Here is a 23,233-nt window from a genome sequence, read left to right as displayed (position 1 = left end):
CATGGAAGGGAAATGTGTTTGAAAAGTTTAAAAAGATACTGAAAGTATGCAAATATTTTCATTATAATGCTAGAAAGATACACTGCTGCTATATCATGATACCTAGCATCTTAGATACTGACTGCCATCCTTTCGCCTTCCATCTCAACTTCCACGGAAATGAATCCATTAATTAATGACCATATCTGTAGAGAGAATAGAGAGAACCTAACGTGCATTGCCCTAGATACAGGGTGGAGAAGGGGAAACATAAGATGAATAAAAGCCAAGATTAGCCTCATGATATTTACAAGTGAATGGGGGAGCTGAGGTTTTTACACAAATTCAGCGTCGACTATAGTAAGCACATAGGAAGCTACAAACTAAACTAGGACTTCAGAGGAGAGTGGTTGGATGGTTCTTCCAAAGAGATGTATTTTGTTTGGAGAATAGGAAAAATATCACTATAAGCAGAGAGGGAAGAGGCGATGGAGAGGAAAGGGAAAGGGGATGATTAATCAGGTCAGCCTTTAAAGAAGCAGGAAACTCCCAGGGGAAGAGGTTGGCCTTGAGAAGGAAGGGCTGAGTGATGAAGCAGAGACACTCTGAGGAGAAGAAAAAGGAAGCTGAAGGGGCCTGCTTGTGACAGCTTTGACTTTGTCAGTCTAGTGAGAAGCTACTTGGTTGACCAAGAGTGAAGGAGAAGTGGTAGGCTTGGAGGTTGTAGAAGGATTTGGAATAGCCACTGTGAAGAATATAAGTAAACCAAAAATGAATAAAGGGATTGTGGTACATCATTTAGGTCCTGGCTGAGGCTGAGTAGCCATTTTTAATAGAACTAATAAAAAAATTTTTCATTACTTTCTCTAGCAATGTGGCAGCCAAGCACAGAACATAGAAAGCCAGTTTGGCTAGAATGCATGGATTGTAGAAATCAAACAATTCTTATATTGAAAGCTGCATATGAATTCATTGGAAATTAGTCAAATAATGGCATCAATATCTTCAGATTTCATTTTGTCAATCTGTTCCTATCTTATTAAATTTTATAGTCAACCCAGATAACTATATTTTGGTAAACAAGGGGGAACAATATCCTGTACTTTAAATGTTAACCATTGAGGTAATGCCATGAGAATTTCTAAGGTTTCCAGCTCATAGTTGCTTCTCTAACGTTATGTATTTATAGGCTGGAAAAACTAATTACATCCTTTTTGGAAGACCAAGATCCAGAGAGTAGACTAGAGGTTGGCGCTGATATGCGTAAAATTCATCACTGTTTTCATCATTTAAAGGTAAATTTAAACATTTCCTCCAGTAGAAGCCATGTTCAAAAAACTGATTTTTGTTGTTGTTGTTGTTCAAAACTTGTACCATTCTGGACATGTGGAACAGGGTCTCCTTAGAAGGTTTCCTCAGAGGTGGTATCTTATTTGCCAATAAATAAGCTTAGACCATAGATTTCTCGTTCTTTTCCTAGGAATCTCTGCCTGCTACACAGACGAATTCCAGGTTCAAGAATCATTTATTTTTAAACTATAGCAAGAAAACTATGTCCTACACTTTTTTCAACCATTTTGATTTATCCATAAAATTTGTCAGTTTTTCTCTGCCTTTGGTTTTAACTCTTATGAGGATGCATTTAGAATATGATCATCCTTCACTTTTACCACGCCTGTATTCTGCATACTTCACTAAGATAATAAACATTTGTTGTGAGTCTGCTATGGCCCAGGAATGAGGAAGGAGAAGTTGAAAAAAATAAGTCATGGAGAAGACAGAGACACAGAGGATAATTACAGTACTTGATAAGTGCTATAATTAAAGTGTGGATTAAGTGGTACGGTGTCATGGAGAAAAGAGTGAGGAAACTAGGAAAGGAGTCAAAAAGAGACAGTATTTGAGTAGGAACTTCCCGAATAGAGATGGAAAAGTGAGGTAGGGGAGAGGGGAGAAGGAAAGAAGAAAGAGGGTGGGCAGAGGAGAGAGATATATCAGGGAAAAACACCTGCATTGTGAAGACAAGGAGGCAGGAAAGGGTGGGCATGCCTGATGTGCAGGAATACAGTTGGAATAGAGTTGGAATACAGTTATGGACACTAAGCTCTTATTTCATCATATAGAAACTGTTGAATGATAAGAAGATCCTTGGGAAGAGTTCAGTCTCCTCTGAAATCAAAGACCAAGACCAAGACCAAGGCTGCCAATATCCATCAAAAGAGGAAGAATATAAAAAGCTACAAGATATTCTAAAACAGAGGGATAATGAAATCAGTATCCTTTCTAAAATGACGAGAAGCTCTCCCTCTAGGGGCTTGAAAGGGGAGTGGGCACACTTAGAGGTCTTCCCAAAGCAGTGTGACCCACTCCCCACCCTGCTCTAATTCACGTGGCTTCTTTCCATTTAGAAGTAAGAAGTCCCCTCAGCAAACAGAATGTAGTGACTAGTAAAAAACAGGGTTACTGGAAATGAAAAAAGCTTTACTTTGTTTTTAGCCAGATACAATTACTATTCCTGGGAATATTTCAGTCTATTGAAAAGTATGGACTTTTTACACCATCTCTTAACGTTGGATTTTTGAAAATATATTTCTTGACTGCTCCGCAGTGCTCTTTTTGTTTTAGTCCCGAGCCAGTAAGTTAGTTCTCTACAAGAAGGGTAGTTATCTTTAGCTGACCGGACACCGGGCTGACCGCAGCGTCCCCATGGCCCAGAATTTGTGGCTGATGTGTGGGTGAAACTCAAATGAAGGCTGAAACGTGACAAATGGTATTTAGCTTATGAACAGCAGAGATTTGTTTAAATGAAACCTTTTTCTTATTTAAAAGCCAGATCTATGGCTTTGGGTTCCACTTAGAAATGCTCCCAAATTTGAAAATGAGCATAGATGAGCCTTCAAGGTAGAATTCTTTTTTGCTGTAGGAGGCAGTATATTTAGGGTGCTGAAAATGGCAGCAGCACGTGGGAGCTCTTGCTTCCAGCTGTTTTGGAAGAGGTGGTTACTTTCAAAGGGCCCCTGCTGGGTTGGTTAGACCTCAGGACTCGCAGGTGTTCCTTCAGTATTGTTTCTTTTTCCATCTTTTCAGCTTCTTGTAAAAGATTCAACATTGTCATTCTATTTACAGACTTTAAATAAACACACACAAGAAATTATTTTGGTCATTTCTTTTTAAACATTTCTTTGGTTCATTTTTTTAAAATTACTAAAAGACATTTTAGCTTCAGCTATTGTGCAAAATGCATAAAAATAACCCACATGAGGAAAATCCAGTAATACAGAGATACAAACAAACCAAATACAAGGTGGCATGCTGCCTGATTAACTTCAGTCCCTAATTATATTGAGGATCAGCAGACCCTGTATGTCTGTCAAGTAAGTTGTAGCTGCTTTATTATCCATGGCCAGTAATAGTAGGTTCAACTGTGAATTACACTCCCACACAAGCCCTTGTCTATGAGTGCCGCCTACAAGCATTGTCACCCTTGCATTCCTGTCCTCTCTCTTACCCTGTCCATCTCCAGGGATGGTCTCAGCCTGGACCTCAGTCCTGGCCCCAGCCCAGTCTGAGTGAGCTCTGCTTTTGCTGGCCTTGATCCTAGTCTAGGATCTCTTCCCCTAAAAACTCCTACCAACTTCTTAATCCCCTTCTAGGCTTATGAATGTCTGTGCATATAGGAGGGATGAAATGAGATATGACAGAGAGGGAGCAGTCCAGGCTTGTCCACATATGTTTATTTTTAAACGAGAGACATACATTGTCTCCCTTCCTCACTGAGGTCAGTCCCAGGTGCCACTGTTCATATGGGGCTACTCTAGATTCTTTACTGACTGTGAATAATTCAAACACAGTTCCCTCCATCTGAAAGTCATATTCAGAATGATGGTGTGTGGGGAGACATGGTGGAAAGAGTACTGAACTTAAAATTCAAAAACCCGGATTGAAATCCTAACTCTTCATGCATTGGTTGTACAATTACTTAACTGCAATGAAGCTGTTTTCTACTCGTCAGGAGCTGTAGCATAATGTCTGCCCTGCTAACCTCACAGTGCTGAGCAAAGCCAATAAGACAATGTATTGAAAAGTGCTTTGTACACTATAGAATGTTATATGATGGAAGACGTGATCGTGTAGACAATAGGTAAACTCAGAATAAAGAAAAATAGCTTCCCAAAGCTCACCCTTTTCAAGAGCTAATGAGCAAGAAAGGCTCCTGAAATGTCACAGTTACTCAGAGTCAGGTTGGAGGGTATTTTCGTATCTTTCTTCACAGACCCCAGAAGGTGACAGGAGGAGTAAGAAAGTACAGCTTCCAGAAAAAGAAAAAAAGTGATAATACTTGAGCTCAACAAAAGACAGTAATGCAACCAAAATGACAATGAACAACATTAAATGTTCTTGGAAAGGGGGTGAAAATGGCAGCATTGCTGTTATCAGTTTGAATAAAGCTCAGAAGCTCAGACACCCCATTACCAAACATGTGACAGGGTGCTATCCAGCACCCAGCACAGCGCTTGGCACAAAGGCCTCAGTCAGTGGGAAAGGGAAGGGGGAGAAGTCAAAGGAAAGATAAGAAGAAGGAAGGCAACTGAGAAGACATATTTGTATTGCGATCTTTATGAAATGTAAATCTGAGTACGTTGTTTCTCTGATTCATGCCTTCCAGGGGCTTCCCATTATATTTAGAATAAAACCCAAACCCTTGCGCTGGTTTACAAGGCCCTGCATGACCTTGCCCCTGCATTCCCCTCTGACTTAATGGCTTACCCCCTCCCGTTACAGCTACCTTTTTGTTGTTCCTCTAACACAGGGTTTCTTAACTTCTGTTGTGGGTGCATTGTGGGATGTTTAACAGCATCCCTGGCCTCTCCCCAACAGATTCCAGTAGCACTACTTCGTTCCATTTGTGACAACCAAGTCAGACATTTGCCAAATATTCCTGGAGGAGGGAGGGGACTGCCCCGTTTTTGTGACCGCTGCCAAACCCATTTCCTTAGAGCTTTAACATGAACCATTTCCTCTGCTGTGAGGCTCTTCCTCTGACTGTTTCCTTTTTGTCATTCAGATCTGAGTTTAAATGCCACTCTTAGAAAGGCCTTTCATGAGCACCCAATGTAGAGTAGCTACTGTGGCCCAGTTACTGTGGGCATTTTCAAAATTAGCTCTCCAGCACTTATCACTCTCTGATTGTGTGTGCGTGTGTGTGTGTGTGCGTGTGTGTGTGTGTAACCTGCTTTTCCCTGGTAGGATGTCTGCTTCTTGAGAAAACTAGTCATCTGCCTTTTCTCTGCTCTATCCCATGTGCCTGGAATGTTGTTGTTTTTAGTTGCTGTCAAGTCAGTTCCGACTCGTGGCAACCCCATGTGTGCAGAGCAGAACTGCTTCATAGGGTTGTCAAGGCTGTGACCTTTTGGAAGCAGATTGCCAGGCCTGTCTTCTGAGGCATCTCTGAGTGGGTTTGAACTGCCAACCTTTCAGCTAGTAGTCGAGCACTTAACCATTTGCACCACCAGGGACTGACTCTCTCTCTCTATATATACATGTATATGTATACACATACTCACATATATATATGTGCATATATATACATATGTGTGTATAATAATTCACTTCTTTTCATTTCCATTTGGGATAAAAAATGGAGGCCAAAAAAAATGTGACTTTCAGCTCAATTTGAGTGTGCTCTAAATAAGTGGTGCGTGTTAGACTTGGGGGGTGCTGGGTGTGGCTGCTCATTCATCACCACACGGGTTGCCAGGATTGATTTGGCTGATCTGCCAACTGGGAATTCCACCAATCTCCCTCTCCACCCCTCTACTTCCTCCTGAACAGCTACATGCTTAGCCAAGGGCATGACCTTCCAGATTAAAAGACTTCTTTACTCACAGGTAGATACATAGCTCCATTACCCTGCAAGTAGCTGTAACGGGAGGGGGTAAGCCTTTAAGTCAGAGGGGAATGCAGGGGCAAGGTCATGCAGGGCCTCGTAAACCAGCGCTACACTGCAAGACTAGAAGCCTCCTAAATTGTCCGTAACTGTATATATATGGCTTCAGGGAGTTGAAGTCTTCCTTTCATCGGGCTTTACCACATGCCAAATAGCAAATCTTGGAATATGAATCTGGTTTGGAACATTAGTGTTTTGATCATTATCATCTAGTATGAGTCACTAAATCCTTAAGTCAAGTTTCAGATATTTTGGTCAATATGTTAAAAAAGGAAAAGAAGAAAACTCAGGATGCTCTTCACTTACCTAGCATGGATAGAAGTGAATTTAGACGCACGCAGACCTCTCCCTTCCCACCTGGAAACCCAGAAGAAAGTCAGAGGACGTTGCTATCCTCAGCTCCCAGACAGGCCCAGGACACCAGCGCTTTCCAGCACAGATCCAGTTTGCTCCACAAAAAAACAGGTCAGTGGACTAAATTTTCAGTATTCTGTTTTGTCAGTAATGCATTTCAGTGTAGCATATTGTAGTTTTAAACGTGCAAGAGTAAAAGCTTGAGCAATGTATTTGTTAAGAATTATTTTTCATAACTATCACATTTTTAAATTAAGTATCCCCCAAAAAATAATAACCCATTGCCATCGAGTCAATTCCGACTCATAATGACCCTATCGGACAGGGTAGAGCTGCCCCATAGGATTTCCAAGACTGTAATTTTTATGGAAGCAGTCTGTCACATGTTTCTCTCAAGGAGTGGCTCATTAAATTAAGTACCAGTTTCCCAAATTGATGACCTTACTGAAGAGAACATCTATGAACCTGAAAACAATTTATGAATTTTCACAAAGTCCAGAGGCAGAAATAGATAAGTCCAGGGCAACTGTGCAAAAATTAACTCTAGAGAAAACAAACAAAAATCTTACTCTGCTATAGAAGGGAAAGAATAAGGACAGGTGTTGGGTTCCTGATATGATGGTGCAGTGTTCACTTCTAAATCCAAATGAGCTACCTGCAGCAAAGCAGTTTATAAAATATTATCACAGTCTTCCTTACAGGACAGTAAATTAACAAAACTTTGTCAGATAAGATAATTTGACAGCACTGGACCAACGTAGAGGCACCTACCCATTTCCAGCTTGATAAATGTGTCAGAACCACTAATAGAGAACAGCACTAGAAGCCCAGGTGTGTTTGTGCATGTTTCTTTCTGTTAGACCAGCAGAGACCTATGTACAGCCGCATGACTGTTGCTCTTCTCTTGAAGACATTGATTAATTTGAAGGATAGAAGGTACTAGAACAAAGGGATGAAGAGCTTCCCTTTTTGGCAATATATGTTGGAATTCTCTTTATAAATGTTTGTTGGGATAGACTACCTGACAGGCACAATTTTCTGAAGGATTTAGTTTTGGAATAATTAAGGAGTATGTGTTCATAAAGAAAGACTGTTTAAACATTTTAATATAGACAAGATTGAGAAGACTGGAAATATATTTATATTCCTTTATCTCTTAATTCCAAATCTCTTGGCTTGAATATTTGTTCAGTAACACAGTAGAATGAATGCAGAATCTCAAGAAACCAAAAATGCTGTTTTTACCATTTATCATGATGGCACTAGATGGAGAAAAGCAATGATTCCTCTGTGATTCCCGTACAGCTCTACTATGCTCTATTAAGGATGACGGCTGACTGGGAAAAACAGGCCCTCTGGATTGGTGAATTCATTAGTTCATCCATCCTTATTCATTCCTTAATTCATTTAATGTATATTTTTTGAGCACATACCTTTTTCTAGGCACTGTGCTAATTATAATTATCGTTGCTGTTATTGCCAAAGCTTACATAGCCCTTATATATGCCAGGAACTGTTATAAGTGCTCTACTTGAACTGATTCATTTCTTCCTTAGTCTATGAGGTAGGCTCTTGTTTTATGCCTGTATTACAGATGAGAACATACATGGATAAACACCATTTCTGACCCCAGAACACTTACAGAGTGACAGAGAAGAGTACCACTGAACACCTGATTACAAAATTATACCTGTGTATTACATATCAGGGTACCCTTCAAGGCCTATGGGGTGGAAAAGAGCATTTTAGGAAATGAAAAATCCAGGTATGGTTGGGATATGAGGAGTAAGACGCTGGGAAGACAGACCGGTTGACATGCGCAGAACAGATTGGAAGACTCGAAGAGTGCATGACCAGTTAGGATGCCAGTAGTCCAGGCCAAAGCATGGGGACAATGTGAGCGAGGTAGGAGGATCAGAAGCGTTTAGGAGGTAGCATGGACAGGACATGGTGATTAAATGAATGTGGGGATAAGGGTAAGGACAGGTTCCCAGGTCTCTCAGTGGGTGAGGCTTTTTACAGAAGTAAGGAACTGGGCCTCCTAACCCTGCAACGGTTGACACTGCTGTTAGTAAAGAATACAGCATTGGCATCTCTGCTGAAATGAAAGGTCACAGTAAGTACCCATGTTAGAACCCTGTGGCTTCTGATGGAAAAAAAACTCTGCTTATTGGCCTTTTCCAAGGACACACACTTTTTTTTTTTCTTAAATATTATTTTACTGAGTTTTTGTTGAAAGTTTACACAGCAAGTTAGGCTCCCATTTGACAATTTCTGCACAGATCGTTCAGTGACATTAGTTACATTTATCACAATGCATCAACCTTCTCTTTAATTGTGCTTTGTTTATTCCCTTTCCAGTACTCTAATTTCCCTGCCCCCTTATATTCTCATCTTTGCTTTTGAGTATTTGTTAATATTTTGTTCTCATACTGATGGTTTTTAAGTAGAGCACTAATGTTGTGGGTTTATTGTTGTTAGGTACTGTCGAGTCGATTTCAACTCATATCAACCCCACGTACAACAGAACGAAACACTGCTTGGACCTGCACCATTCTCACAAACGTTGTTATGCTTGAACCCATTATTGCAGCCACTGTGTCAATCCACCTCCTTGAGGGTCTTCCTCTTTTTCACTGACCTCCGACTTTACCAAGCATGATGTCCTTCCCCAGGGACTGATCCCTCCTGATAACATGTTCAAAGTATGTAAGGTGTAATATCACCATCCTTGCTTCTAAGAAGCATTCTGGTTGTACTTCTTCCAAGACAGATTTGTTCATTCTTTTGTCAGTCCATGGTATATTCAATATTCTTCAGTAACACCACAATTCAAAGGTGTCAATTTTTCTTCGGTCTTGCTTATTAAAATGCATCCAGCTTTTGCATGCATATGATGTGATTGAAAACACCATGGCTTGGGGTCAGAAGCACCTTAGTCTTCAGGGTGACATCTTTGCTTTTCAACACTTTAAAGAGGTCTTCTGCAGCAGGTTTGCCCAATGCAATGCATCTTTTGATTTCTTGACTGCTGCTTCCATGGGTGTTGATTGTGGATCCTAGTAAAATGAAAACCTTGACAACTTCAATCTTTTCTCCGTTTATCACGATGTTGCTCATTGGTCCAGTTGTGAGGGTTTTTGTTTTCTTTATGTTGAGGTGTAATCCATACTGAAGGCTGTGGTCTTTGATATTCATTAGTAAGTGCTTCAAATCATCTTCACTTTCAGCAAGCAAGGCTGTGTCATCTGCATGACACAGGTTGTTAATGGGTCTTCCTCCAGTCCTGATGCCCCATTCTTCTTTATATAGTCCAGCTTCTCAGATTATTTGTCCAGCATACAGATTGAATAAGTATGGTGAAAGGATACAACCCTAAAGCACACCTTTCCTGACTTTAAATCATGCAGTATCCCCTTGTTCTGTTCAAACGACTGCCTCTTGATCTATGTACAGGTTCCTCATGAGCACAATTAAGTGTTCCAGAATTTCCATTCTTCACACTTTTATCCATCATTTGTTATGATCCACACAGTCAATTTACACTGGTAGACATCTTATATTCTGGTATTGTCTGCTTTCAGCCAGGATCCATTTGACATCAGCAGTGATATTCCTGGTTCCATGTCCTCTTCTGAATCCAGTGTGAATTTCTGGAACTTCCCTGTCAGTATACTGCTACAGCTGCTTTTGAATGATCTTCAACAAAAATTTGCTTGTGTGTGATATTAGAGATATTGTTCGATAATTTCCACATTCGATTGGATCACCTTTCTTTGAAACAGGCATAAATATATGTCTTAGGCTGGGTTCTCTAGAGAAGCAAAATGAGTAAAGCATATAAATATGTACAGAGAGATTTATATCAAGGAAACAGCTCATGTGATTGTAGAGGTTGGAATGTCCCGAGTCCTTTCCCAATTCATGGAGCTACAGAAGCTGGTGAATCCAAGATCAGCAGGCTGGGGAACAAGGCTCCCGCTCCTAGGCTGTGAAGGTCGAGAAATCCCCAAGGTGAGCAGGGAAGACCACAAGGTTTCTCCTGATTCACGTAGCTGCAGGGGCTGGTGAACCCAAGATCGGCAGGTCAAGGAGCAGGACTCTTGCTTTCAGGCTGTGAAGACTGACGAATCCCAAGATGGACACGTAAGCTGCTAGCTCAAGTCCCAAGAGCCGGAGGTCAGACAGGAGACAGCTGCTGGATCCAGAACAAGCCAACAACCTTGGCAAGGTGAGCAGGAAAGAAGTAGGCAGCAGAAGGTGGAGAGATGAAGGCTGATGGCGTGGTGAGCAGGAAAGAAGTAGGCAGCAGAAGGTGGAGAGATGAAGGCTGATGGCGTGGTGAGCCACCACAGGCCCCACCCCCACCAGTACCACTAAGCGGATACCATCATGGAGGTGATCACATATCAAATTTCAACAGGGAAGTGGTCACAACATTATACAACTGCCAAAACACTGAGAATCATGGCCCAGCCAAGCTGACACACAATCTTAACCATCACAATATGGATGTCTTCCAGTTGGTTGGCCAGGTAGCTATCTTCCAAATTTCTTGGCACAGATGAGTGAGCACTTCCAGCCCTGTATCTGTCTGTTGAAACATCTCAATTGGTATTCCATGAATTCCTGGAGCCTTGTTTTTCACCAGTGCCTTCACTGCAGCCTGGACATCTTCCTTCAGTACCATCAGTTCCTGATCATGTGCTACCTCGTGAAATGGTTGCACATCGACCAATTTTTTGGTATAGTGACTCTGTGTATTCCTTCCATCCTCTTTTCATGCTTCCTGCATTGTTTAATGTTTTCCCGATAGAATCCTTCAACAGCGCAACTCGAGGCTTGAATTTTTTCTTCAGTTCTTTTAGCTTGAAAAGTGCTGAGCATGTTCCTCCCTTTTGGTTTTCAATCTCCAGGTCTTTGCACATGCAATTATAATACTTTATTTTGTCTTCTCGAGGCGTCCTTTGAAATCTTCTGTTCAGCTCTTTTAGTTCATCATCTTTTCCTTTTGCTTTAGCTACTGGACATTCAAGAGCAAGTTTCAGAGTCTCTTCTGACACTGATTTTGGTCTTTTCTTTCTTTCTTGTCTTTTCCATGACTTCTTGCCTTCTTCATGGATGGTGTCCTTGATGTCATTCCACAACTCATCTGGTCTTTGGCCATCAGTGCTCAACGTGTCAAATCTATTCTTGTGATGGTCTCTAAATTCACGTGGGGTATACTCAAGGTTGTACTTTGGCTCTCATGGACTTGTTCTAGTATTCTTCAGTTTCAAGTTGAACTTGCATGGGAGCAATTGATGACCTATTCCACAGTAAGTCCCTGGCCTTGTTCTGACTGATGATATTGAGCTTTTCCATCACCTCTTTCCACAGATGTAGTCGATTTGATTCCTGTGTATACCATTTGGAGAACTTCACATGTATAGTCGCTGCTTTTATTGTTGGAAAAAGGTGTTTGCCATTAAGAAGTTGTTAGTCTTGAAAAATCCTATCATGAGATCTCCAGCATTGTTTCTGTCAGCAAGGCCATGTTTTCCAATTACAGACCCTTGTTCTTCGCTTCCAACTCTCACATTCCAATCGCCAGTAATTACGAATCCATCCTGATTGCCTGTTCAATCAATTTCAGACTGCAGTAGTTGGTAAAAATCTTCGATTTCATTTTGGCCTCAGTGGTTGCTATGCAAATTTGAAATTAGTCATATTAATTTGTCTTCATTGTAGGCGTATGGATATTATCCTCTCACTGACAGTGTTGTATTTCAGTATAGATCTTCAAATGTTCTTTTTGACAATGAATGCAACACCATTCCTCTTCAAGTTGTCATTCCTGGTGTAGTAGACCATATGATTGTCTGATTCAAAATGGCCAGTACCAGTCCACTTCAGCTCACTAATGCCTAGGATATCAATGTTTATGCATTCAGTTTCATTTTTGATGACATCTAATTTTCTTAGATTTATACTTAGTACATTCCACATTTCCATTACTAATGGATGTTTGCAGCTGTTTCTTCTCACTTTGGGTCGTGCTGCATCACCAAATGAAGGTCCCAAAAGCTTGACTCCATCCACGTCATTAAGGTTGACTCTACCTTGAGGAAGCAGCTCTTCTCCACTTGTATTTTGAGTGCCTTCCAACCTGAGGGGCTCATCCACCAGCAATGTTATGGGTAATGTCCTTTATTTTGTGTGGCACTCTGCTATTTTGCTAACAGGTGATCTCAGGGGTTAGGTTCCGTTCTAGGTTTAAAGAGTGTCTCAGGGTGATAGTCTCAACAAGTTCTCTGTTCTCTACTGTTCCAGTTTATCTGTTTTTTTTGTTTGTTTGTTTTTAATAAGAATTTGACTTCTGGGTATTTTTCTCCCATCCTATCGAGGACCAACTATTATGGCCCCAGTCAGAAGAGTCAGTGGTGGTAGCTGGGCACCATCCAGTTCTTCAGGTCTCAGGATAGATGAGGTTGTGCCTTGTGTAGACTTGTTTCTTCTCTGTGCTTTTGGTTACCTTCTTACTATTTTATTCCTGGTGAGTAGAGACCTGTAGTTGTGCCTTAGATGGCCGCTTACAAGCTTTTAACACCCCAGACACTACTCACTTCACTAGGATGCAGATGATGGTTTTTGTGAACTACGTTATGCCAGTTGACTAAGTAAGGACACGTACTTTTGTGCCCATGCAGAAATAGCCTGAGATGTTGCTGCGCATTCCCTTGCTGTGTGCCAGTCGTTTTCTATTTCTATTTCTTCCTACCCACACCATCTCTCGTCTCATAATTCTTCTCCCCCACAACATCTCAAAATCTCTCCTACATCATAATTATAGTCAGCTCTTTCAGTAACTCTTTCCCTCCCTTGATATTACTATCAAGACAGATTAAAGTTTTATTTGGAGAAGGAATGAAGTTTATTTGAACAGAAAATCACTAAAACTATAATGGAAATTGTTTGTAAAGTCCAAGTACAAATGAAATAAAAGTTTTGGAGAAAAGTCTTCTATTTAAAAGAATTTTTGAGTTGTTTTAACTGTCATTGGATATAGTTCTAGCAATCACTTTAAATAAGGGTAAGCTCATGAATGGACTGATAATGATCTAACCATGTGGGGGAGGGAATGATGGAGGATTGATTTTATTCTTCTGGCAAAACTACAAATAGGATGAATATTGTTACAGATAAATCAATGCTGCAAAGCAACAGGTAATGGGATATTCATAACAATGTTTAAGATCATAAGAGATGATTAGGCTTTTATTATTATATTACTTTATATACAAGGAGCTTGTGTAAGCTAAGCCAAATGTAAAAAATTAATAAGCATGCTGTTTTGAAGGTATTTCTGCCTTGCATAGTTGTTGTCAGTTTCTATTAACCACCCCCAGGGCTCTTGTTAATACTGAAAGAAAATAAATTTGATCATCTTCAACTCTAAGCCTGTTGCGAAACTATCTCCCCTCAATGACCCTCCCCCTTCATCCATTCTCCCCCACTTTATGCTGAAAGGACTCCTTTCAAATTTCTTGTGTTAAAAGAAAAGGAAACAGAATTCATGATTCACCAGAGAGCCTTGTGTAGTCTTTGCAAAAGCAGCCTGCCAAGCCAGAGAAGGTTAGGGGCTTTGGGGCTCTCTCTTGTTGTTGTTTTGGAGGTTAAATGTCTGTTTTGGTTTCACTGAAGTAACCAGAGGAATTGTTCAACTCCACAGTTTGAAAAGAGTCATATTGTTCTCTTTAAAATAGCAACAGTCTTAAAGTTTTTTCTGTTTTAGTTCTCTGAGTGCCCGTTCCAAATAGTCACCTGGAACCAGTCAGTATTCCAAAGGCCCCTGATGACTCATAGCATCCTTTAACTGTTTGAGATGCTAACAGAACCCACTCACCACTGGTGATGTCACTGGCATTTTAAGAGGTGAATTGAAAGCCAAAGCCTTGTTGGGCCTGCAGCCTCCAGGCCCTATTAGATTACTCACTCTGTGAGAATTTGTTGAGTCCCACTAAGTGCATGTAAGAGCCCAGGGGAAGTGTTGTAGGGGGTACAGAGGTGAACCAAAAAATGGTCTCTGGAGACCGTGTAGGATAGGGCTACACCATACCCAAAGCACAGAGAATAAAATAGCAAGCACCACCAGCAGAAACCAGAAGAAATGCTATAGGAATTCAAAGAAGAAGGGGAGGACTTTAATAAGTAGGCCAGGAAAAGCATTACAGAGGAGGTGACATTGAAGTTAGGGCTCAATGTTAGGATCAGTAGAATTTGAACACTCAAAGGTGAAGGAAAGAATAATTTCAGAACATTCTGGGTTTGAGGGACAATGTGAGAAAGAGCTTAGGGACAGGAAAACAAGGGAAAAATATGTAGAGGAGTAAGGAGATTTATTTAACTGGGGCCTTAGATGTGTATGGTAAGTGAGAAGAAATAAGGCTAGAGAAACAAGTGGTAAATTGTTAGAATAGTTAGGGAGATGGAGTAGAGGAATAGATGAGAACTTCCCCCTTTTTACTTAATATGCTTTTTGTGATGGTTAAGATTGGGCGTCAACTTGGCTGGGCCACGATTCTCAGTGTTTGTATGTGATCGGTCCAGTGACTGAATCTGCTATGAGTAGCCAATCAGTTGAAAGGCAGTTTCCTTGGGGGTGTGGTCTGCATCTAAATATAAATGGAAGTTTTAGCTTTTTTGCTTACTCTGGATCCTGCACTGCCTCCTGTTCATCTGACTTCAGCTCTTAGGATTTGAGCTATCAGCTCATCTGCAGATTTTGGAATTCATGGATCTTCACAGTCTGAGAGTGGGAGCCCTGCTCTCTGACCTGCCAATCTTGGGTTTGCCAGCCCCTGTGGCTACATGAATTGAGAGAAGCCTCTATCCTGAAACACGAACTTGGGACGTTACAGCCTCTACAATCATGCAAGCAGTTTCCTTGATATAAATCTCTCTCTCTATATATATATATTTGTACTCTACTGGTTTTGCTTCTCTAGAGAACCCAGCCTAAGATATTTTTGTACTATTTTAATTTTTTATATTTCTTTATTGAGTGAGTGGACCTCAGTTATGGAAATCCTTGAATGCCAAGCCAGGAAATTTTATTTTTTTGATTGCAACAGGGAAACACCTAAGAAGAGGAGGCATGATGATAGCTGTGCTCCAGGGAGGTATTTCTGGAAGAACTCTTTAGGGTATATTAGAGAGAAGGAGCCTGGAAACCAAGTCACTGGTTTAGGAAATATCATAATAGACTGGGGGTAGGAGTAATGGAAACTTAGAAGAAGATATAAACGTGAAGAGATATTATAGAATCAGCCCTACAGCGCTCTTCATGGCATAAAGGACAACTCCTCACTTTTCCTGACTTTTCAAGTGCTCCTGGCAATTATGGTGTAGCTACAGGCATGGGCATGAGAAAAGCGGTGAGGGTGCATCCCTGGGATGCTGCTTCAAACCTGGTGTCAGTTCTTTGAGTTTACTGTTATTCCAAGGACTGAACAATAGACCAAAAGTTACTGTTTTTAAAGGTTTGATACACTCACCTCTCCACTAAGGTGAAAAGAAAAGCTCAAGGAAAAATTGATGGAGCCAAAACTGACTCATAAAATAATCAGAGAGAAAGAATAGAGGTTAGATTGTCTCTAAGGTCCTCTCCAGCTTGTTTTGTTGCAGGCTTTAGGCACAAATGCCAACCTCTTGTTTTTTGAATCTCTCATTATCCATTTTACCCTCTCTTTTGGAACTGGCCAAACTTTCATCTTTGCGTTTCTTCATAAATGCAGTTAAAGAAAGTCAGCAAATGGATGATTGCCTTCTCCATAACTCTGTGGCCAGTTGCACTTCTGCAGAGAACAGTATTGACCAAATGGCTAGCCAAAGTTTACTCCACAGCGGCCTCTGAGAAATGCATCTTTGAATCTCTCCTATTTCAAGGGTCTATGGATTAGATGAAATTAACAAGTGACAGCTGAAGAGAGAAAACATACCCAACAGGTTTTTTTAAATATAATTTTATTTATCTTGTCACTGTTGTTGAGCATACAGAGTTCAACAGCATACACCAATTCAACCATTTCTACACATACAATTCAGTGACACTGATTACATTCTCCGAGTTGAATAACCTTTCTCCTCCTCCTTTTCTGAGTTGTACCTCCCCCATTAACATAAATTCACTGCCCCCTAAGTTTCCTATCCAATCTTTTGAGTTGCTGTTATCAGTTTGATCCTATATAGGTAGTTCTTAAAAGAGCATAATGCTCAAGGCAGACATTCTGTCTGGTTTTAAGAAGACCTCAGGGGATATTTTTGGCTTAAGGTTTAAAAATAACCTCAGGGACCTAGTTTCAGGGATTGATCCAACCTTTATAGTTCCACTAAGTCCAAAATCCGTGAGTATTTGAAATTCTGTTCTACATTTTACCCCTTTTGATCAGGATTCTTCTATGAAATCTTTGATAAAAATGTTCAGTAATAGTAGTCAGGCACCATCCAGTTCTTCTGGTCTCATGGCAAAGGAGGCAGTTGTTCATGGAGGCAGTTAGCCACACATTCCCTATCATCCTCCTTACTCTTGATTCTCTTTATTCCTCTGTTATTCCAGGTGAATAGAGACCAATTGTGCCTTGAATGGCCACTTGCAAGTTTTTAAGACCCCAGGTACTACACATCAAACTAGGAGGCAGAACAAAAGAACTGAACATGTTATTAGACCAATTAACTGAGATTCCCCATGAAACCATGACCCTAAACCTTCAGACCGAGAAACCAAATCCCATGAGGTTTTTGGTTGTACATAAGCAGCCTCAGCAGCTACTTTTTTCTTTTTTTGTCATTGTTGTAAATACACCCACTCCTCACTTATCAACATGGTTAGGTTCCAAAGACTGGGTCCTTATGCAAAAATTTGTGTTATGCAAAAATGAAGGATGACTATATCAAATCACAAAATGGAAGATGACTACATCATTACATAACTGCCAAATTACATCATTACATAACTGCCAAATTGCATCGTTACATAACTGCCAAACCACTGAGAACCATGGCCCAGCCAAGATGATGCATAACTCTTAATCTTTACAGCCAGCGTTTCTCTTGCCTCACACCTCAGTGGCCGTTACTGTCAGACATATGTCATTAATGCAAAAAATAATCAGATAGTAGATTTTTTACTCTTGTCGTAAATAGGAAATGTCGGATAACAAGAGAGTTGATAAGTGAGGAGTATGTGTGTATCTATTATACAACTTTTGCCAATTCAACTTTTACAGGTGTACAACTTATTGACAGCAATTACAATAATCTGCTATGGAACCCTACCCTTAATCAACGCGATATTTTCATCACCATTAACCACCCCCTTTCCCTCTCCCTCCCACCCCTGGTAACCACTAATAAACTTTGTTCTGTATACATTTGCCTTTACTTGTTTTTTTGTGTAGGTGAGGCCATACAATATTTGTCCTTTTACGACGGACTTATTTCACTCATCATAGTGTCTTCCAGCTCCATCCATATTGTACCGTGTATCAAGACTTCCTTTTCCTTCCGGCTGAGTAGTATTCCATTGTATGTATGTACCACATTTTGTTTATCCATTCATCTGTTGGTGGGCATTTAGATTGTTTCCACCTCTTGGCCATTGTGAATAGTGCTGCAGTGAACATTGGTATATAAGTCTCTGCTTTCAAGTCTTTTGGGTATATACCTAGGAAAGGAATTGCTTGGTCATATGGTAATTTTGTTTTTATTTTTTGAGGACCCAACACACTATCACATTTTGTTTATCCATTCATCTGTTGGTGGGCATTTAGGCTGTTTCCACCTTGTGGCTATTATGAATAGTGCTGCAGTGAACACTGGTATACCAGTCTTTGTTTGAGTCTTTGCTTTCAAGCCTTTTGGGTATATACCTAGGAGTGAAATTGCTGGGTCATATGGTAGTTCTATTTTTAGTTTTTTGAGGAACAGATACACTGTTTTCAACAATGGCTATACCATATTGTATTCTCACCAGCAGTGGGTAAGGGTTTCAGTTTCCCCACATCCTTGCCAATATTTGTTATTTTCTGTTTTTTTGTTTTTTTTTTATCTTAGCCATCCTAGTGGGAGTGAAACTCTATCTCATTGTGGTTTTGATTTGCATATCTCTGATGCCTAATAACGCTGAGCATCTTTTCACGTGTTTGGTAGCAATGTGGATATTCTCTTTGGTGAAATATCTATTCAAGTACTTTGCCCATTTTATTATTGGGTTGTTTATGTTTATGCTGTTAAGTTGTCAAAGTTTTGTATATATAATGGTTATTAGATTTTTGTTGGATATGTAGTTTTTGTCTCGGTAGCTTGTCTTTTCATTTTTTTGGTAAAGTCTTCTGATGAACAGAAGTTTTTTAATTTTTATGAGATCCCACATGTCTTTTACTGTTTGTGCTTTTGTTATTATATTTGATAATCTGTTGTTAAAATCTAGGCCTGACAGCAGTGTTGCCCCTGCTTTTTCTTCTAAGAATTTTATGACTTTGTTTATACATTTAGGTCCTTGATTCATTTTGAATTTGTTTTTGTGTATGATGTGAGGCATGAATCCTCTTGCATTTTTCTGCAAGTGAAAATCCAATTCTCCCAGCACCATTTATTAAAGAGACTGTTCTTCCCCTATTGAGTGAACTTAGCACCCTTGTCAAAGTCAGGTGACCATAGATGTGTAGGTTTATTTCTGGACTATTAATTGTGTTCCGTTGGTCTATGTGTCTATTGTTATACCAGTACCAGGCTGTTTTGACCACCATAGCTGTATAGTATGTTTTAACATCAGGAAGTGTGAGTCCTCCTACTTTATTCTTCTCTTTCAACATTGTTTTAGCCATCCGGGGCCTGTTGCCATTCCATATAAAGCTGAGGATTGATTTTTCTATTTCTGTAAAGAAAACTGTTGGAATTTTGATCCGGATTGTATTGAATCTATAGATCACTTTGAGTAGTATTGACATCTTAATAATGTTAACTCTTCTAACCCATGAACATGAAATATCTTTCGATTTATTTAAGTCTTCTTTAATCTCTTTCATCAGTGTTTTATAGTTTTCATTGTATAAGTACTTCACCAGATCCAACCGATTTCTGCATGCAGGCTCATACTCACCCACTCCCTAATGTTGTTTGTTTTATCCAGTAATCTTTGTGATCCCAGTAATCTTTGTGATCCCAGTAATGTCTTCAAACTTAAAAAGTGAACAAACAAGTAAAAGCGTATGTGTTTTCTAAAGGAAAGCAATTAACTTTAGATGGGACTCAACCTCTGACATTAGGTTATATTTAGCAGACACCCATGAGTACCCATGTGCCTTTATCTATGTATCTACCTATTTTTTATTTAATTATTTAAGAAGACACTATCTATAAGCACCCTAGGCATTTTTAATCTAGTGCAGGAGATAAACAGGTGTATAGAGCTGTTTCAGTATAATGAATGATCAGAGAAAAGGACCTAGATAGTTGAGAATTCCTGAAAAACAATAGTCCACTTAGCCATGGATTCCACACTCTGTGGGGAAGATTCCAAACTTGTGGAGCATTCAAAGACTAGAGGTATCAAAGAGGCAGATAGTAGTTTGGCAAAATGGATACCTTGTTCCCTATGGACATGAAAATTGCCCAAGGTGATGGCTGGGTTGGGCATATAGAGGAAGATCATGAACATAGTACCTGTGATTGTTAAGGTTGTGTGTCAACTTAGCTGGGCCATGATTCTTAGTGGTTTGGCAGTTATGATGTAGTTTGGCAGTCGTATGATGATGTGATCACTTCCATGACGAGATTTGGTATAATGTGATCGCCTCCATGGTGGGGTCTGCTGTGAGTAGCCAATCAGTTGAAAGGGAGTTTCCTTGGGGGTGTGACCTGCATCCAATATAGGTGGAATCTCTTGCAAAGCTCTCGGGCTTTTGCCCACACTGGGTCCTACAGCTGGCTCCTGTTCATCTGACCTCTGGTTCTTGGAACTTGAGTTAGAAGCTTACCTGGTATCTTGTCTGCTGATCATGGGATCCATCGGTCTTGGCAGCCTGTGAGCAAGAGCCCTGCTCTATGACCTGCTGATCTTGGGTTCACCAGCCCACGTGGCTACATGAATCAGGAGAAACCTCAAGCCTGACCCACGGACTTGGGACATTCCAGCCTCTACATCCACATGAGCCATTTCCTTGATATAAATCTCTCTCTATATATAGGTATTTATACACTTTACTGGTTTTGCTTCTCTAGAGAATCCAGCCTAAACAGTACCCAAGTGCTCTGTGAAAGCAAGTAAATGCCTAGAAGGGAGGTCGGCTGATGACAGTGACGAAGAGAGAATAGAGGAGAGTATAGCCAGATGGAATGAACCTTAAAGGGGAAAAACTTTGCTAGTGTTATGTCGTTTGTGTATTTTCCTCAGCATGAATGAGCATTGTTCTAGAATCAATGAGCAGAAACAGGTAAAATGCACTCCAATATTCTCTCTTCCCCACCTGGTTGTAAGAAGAGTTATGTTCTTGGGTAAAATCATTTTTCTTACTTTGTTCTGAAGTTTGAGGTGGTTGGTTAAGCAAATACATCAGCAGGTCAGACAGCAGGGCTCTTGCTCACAGGCTGCCAAGACCGATGGATCCCATGATCGGCAGGCAAGACAGCAGGTAAGCTGCTAACTACAGTTCCAAGAACCAGAGGTCAGAAGAACAGGAACCAGCTACAGGATCCAGTGTGGGCAAAAGTCCAAGAGCCTTGCCAGAGATTCCACCTATATTGGATGCAGGTCACATCCCTAAGGAAACTCCCTTTCAACTGAGCAAGCAAATAAATTTTCCAAATAGGAGGGATACCTTCAAACTTCATTTCAAAAACTGCCATGTAAGAGGACACTCTATTTAGATCTGGTAGAGTACCCAAACCAAACAATCATGGAAAACCAATTATATAATGTGTTTTATTTGTATGCCATGGAAAAGTTCAGGATGGTCCTGGGCATGGGAATGCTATCTTTTGGCTCTAGAGTAAAGGAGTAGAGTAAAGGACTGATGACTTTGATCAGAACACAGGTAATATTCATGTTATTAAACATCACATTCAGAAGTTAATATGTTAGTTGATTGTTTTGAGCTCAGGTTGCATTTTCCCATATAAAGATAGATTTGGTTCCCAGGGAAGCAAACTCTGGGATGGATGTTTATTAGGGATATCTATTGGGAATGCTATCAATACCTGTGAAAGTGAGAGAAAGGGAGCAGGATTTGGCAAAGGGAGAAGTTAAACTGTGACCGGTCCTCATAAAGACCTCAGCTGACCCAAGAAGGGACCCTGTTGTTGAGAAGGCCTTTCAGAGTTGTTCCAAATTGAGGCAAGGGGATAGTGCCTTTATACCCCCATAATGACGAGTCAAGGGGCCCTGGTGGTGCAGTGGTTGAAGTGCTTAGATGCTAACCAAAAAGTCGGTGGTTTGAACCCACCAGCCACTCCACGAGAGAAAGACGTGGCAGTCTGCTTTCGTAAAGATTTACTGCCTTGGAAACCCTATGGGGAAGTTCTACCCTGTCCTATGGGGTTCCTATGAGTCTGAATTGAGCCCAAAGCAGTAGATTTGGTTATTTTGTTAGTTTGGGTAATGAGAATTTATTGGATTATGGGCTTCCCCTGAATGAGGCACAACTTTAAGTGAGGCAGGTGTTTTCCGTTGAGAAAATACCCACATAGGGTTAGAGCTGAGGACTTTCTACCAGCATGCTCCCAGCAGCTGAGGAAATAAATCCTTCATTCTTTAAGGGCTATCTGGGTGCCACATCACGGAATCCACCACCAGTAATAAGATGTCCAGGATTTTTAAAATATCAGCCTAATCCTTAATTTAACTGAATCATATAACTTTATAGCCCATAATATAATTCTATAATAATATAACTGATAAAGCTGAATAAGTATAAGAATGATGGCATCTAATCACTATTTTTAACGTTGTTTTCATGACAAAAATACATTCTCCATTCTTACTTGGGATGCCAAGAGCACATGTGCATACACATACACACACAAACACACACAGAGTCTTGCCCAGACTTTGGAAATTAAACATTATTCTTTTACCAAACATATTTACAGAACATGTGAAGCCCTGTGATATTCTAAAGGAAGTGGAGAATATAAGGCATTCTAGTACAAAGGCTCTGGAAAGCAAAAAGATTTATCCTTAGCTGCAGGCAGTGGCTCTTATTAATTCGCTGGATGAACATTCACTGAATTTAAGCTGTGTACCAAGCATTGTTCTAGGGCCTAGAGATTCAAAGGTGAATGAGACCCAGTACCTGTTAAGGGGTTTCCAATCTAGAAGAGGACGTATGGGAGATATGCATACAGGGTGCCATGGAACATGAAAGAGGCTGGTCACCTTTTCCTGGGTAGATTTAGGAAAACCTGTATGGAAGAGGTGGTAGTTGAACAGAATCTTCAGAGAGTAATTGCATTTTTGCATGGAAGAATGAATAGAGGAAGGAAGAAATGGAAGGAAAGGGAGCGAGGCCTGGAAAGCATCTCAAGCAAAGGCCATGGAACACATGGAGTGTTTGTGATGTTGCAAGTGTTTGGTTTGGCTGAATTGTAGGGCTTTTGTGAATGGGATGATATTTAGCAAGAAATAAAACTGAAGATGGGCCAGCTCATGAGTGGCCTAAAAGCCACAATTCAGAATTAGACTTTATTTTCTTGGCAGTGGGGAGCCATGATGACTTTTGAACAGGAGAGTAACATGGTCAGATTTCTGTAACAGAAAGGCCACTCATAGCAATGTGCTGAGTGAATTGGAAACTGTAGAAAAGGTAGATAGGATCTTGTAGAAGCAGTCAAGGGAAGAAACTATAATGACCTGAACCAAGCCTGCCACAGAAGGGACTGAAAAGATGAAAAAATGTTAGAAGTACACAGGAAGTA

General features: G+C 40.4%; 1 protein-coding gene across 6 annotated transcripts in view; it reads left to right on the top strand.

Annotated features, from left to right (window-relative positions):
• Nucleotides 1-23,233, top strand: part of KIF6 (kinesin family member 6) — a 560,205-nt gene that overhangs the window by 290,031 nt on the left and 246,941 nt on the right. For all 6 annotated transcript variants that reach the window (XM_049891330.1, XM_049891334.1, XM_049891323.1 and 3 more), the window contains 3 exons: nt 1,169-1,274; nt 2,103-2,253; nt 6,173-6,391. In XM_049891330.1, coding sequence (XP_049747287.1) covers nt 1,169-1,274; nt 2,103-2,253; nt 6,173-6,391 — 476 coding nt within the window. The remainder of the gene's footprint in view (nt 1-1,168; nt 1,275-2,102; nt 2,254-6,172; nt 6,392-23,233) is intronic.

The sequence above is a fragment of the Elephas maximus genome, chromosome 1 (assembly GCF_024166365.1).
Source record: "Elephas maximus indicus isolate mEleMax1 chromosome 1, mEleMax1 primary haplotype, whole genome shotgun sequence".
Classification (NCBI taxonomy): Eukaryota; Metazoa; Chordata; class Mammalia; order Proboscidea; family Elephantidae; genus Elephas; species Elephas maximus.
Note: the sequence above shows the minus strand (reverse complement) of the source record. Positions and strands in the feature narration are given on the sequence as shown.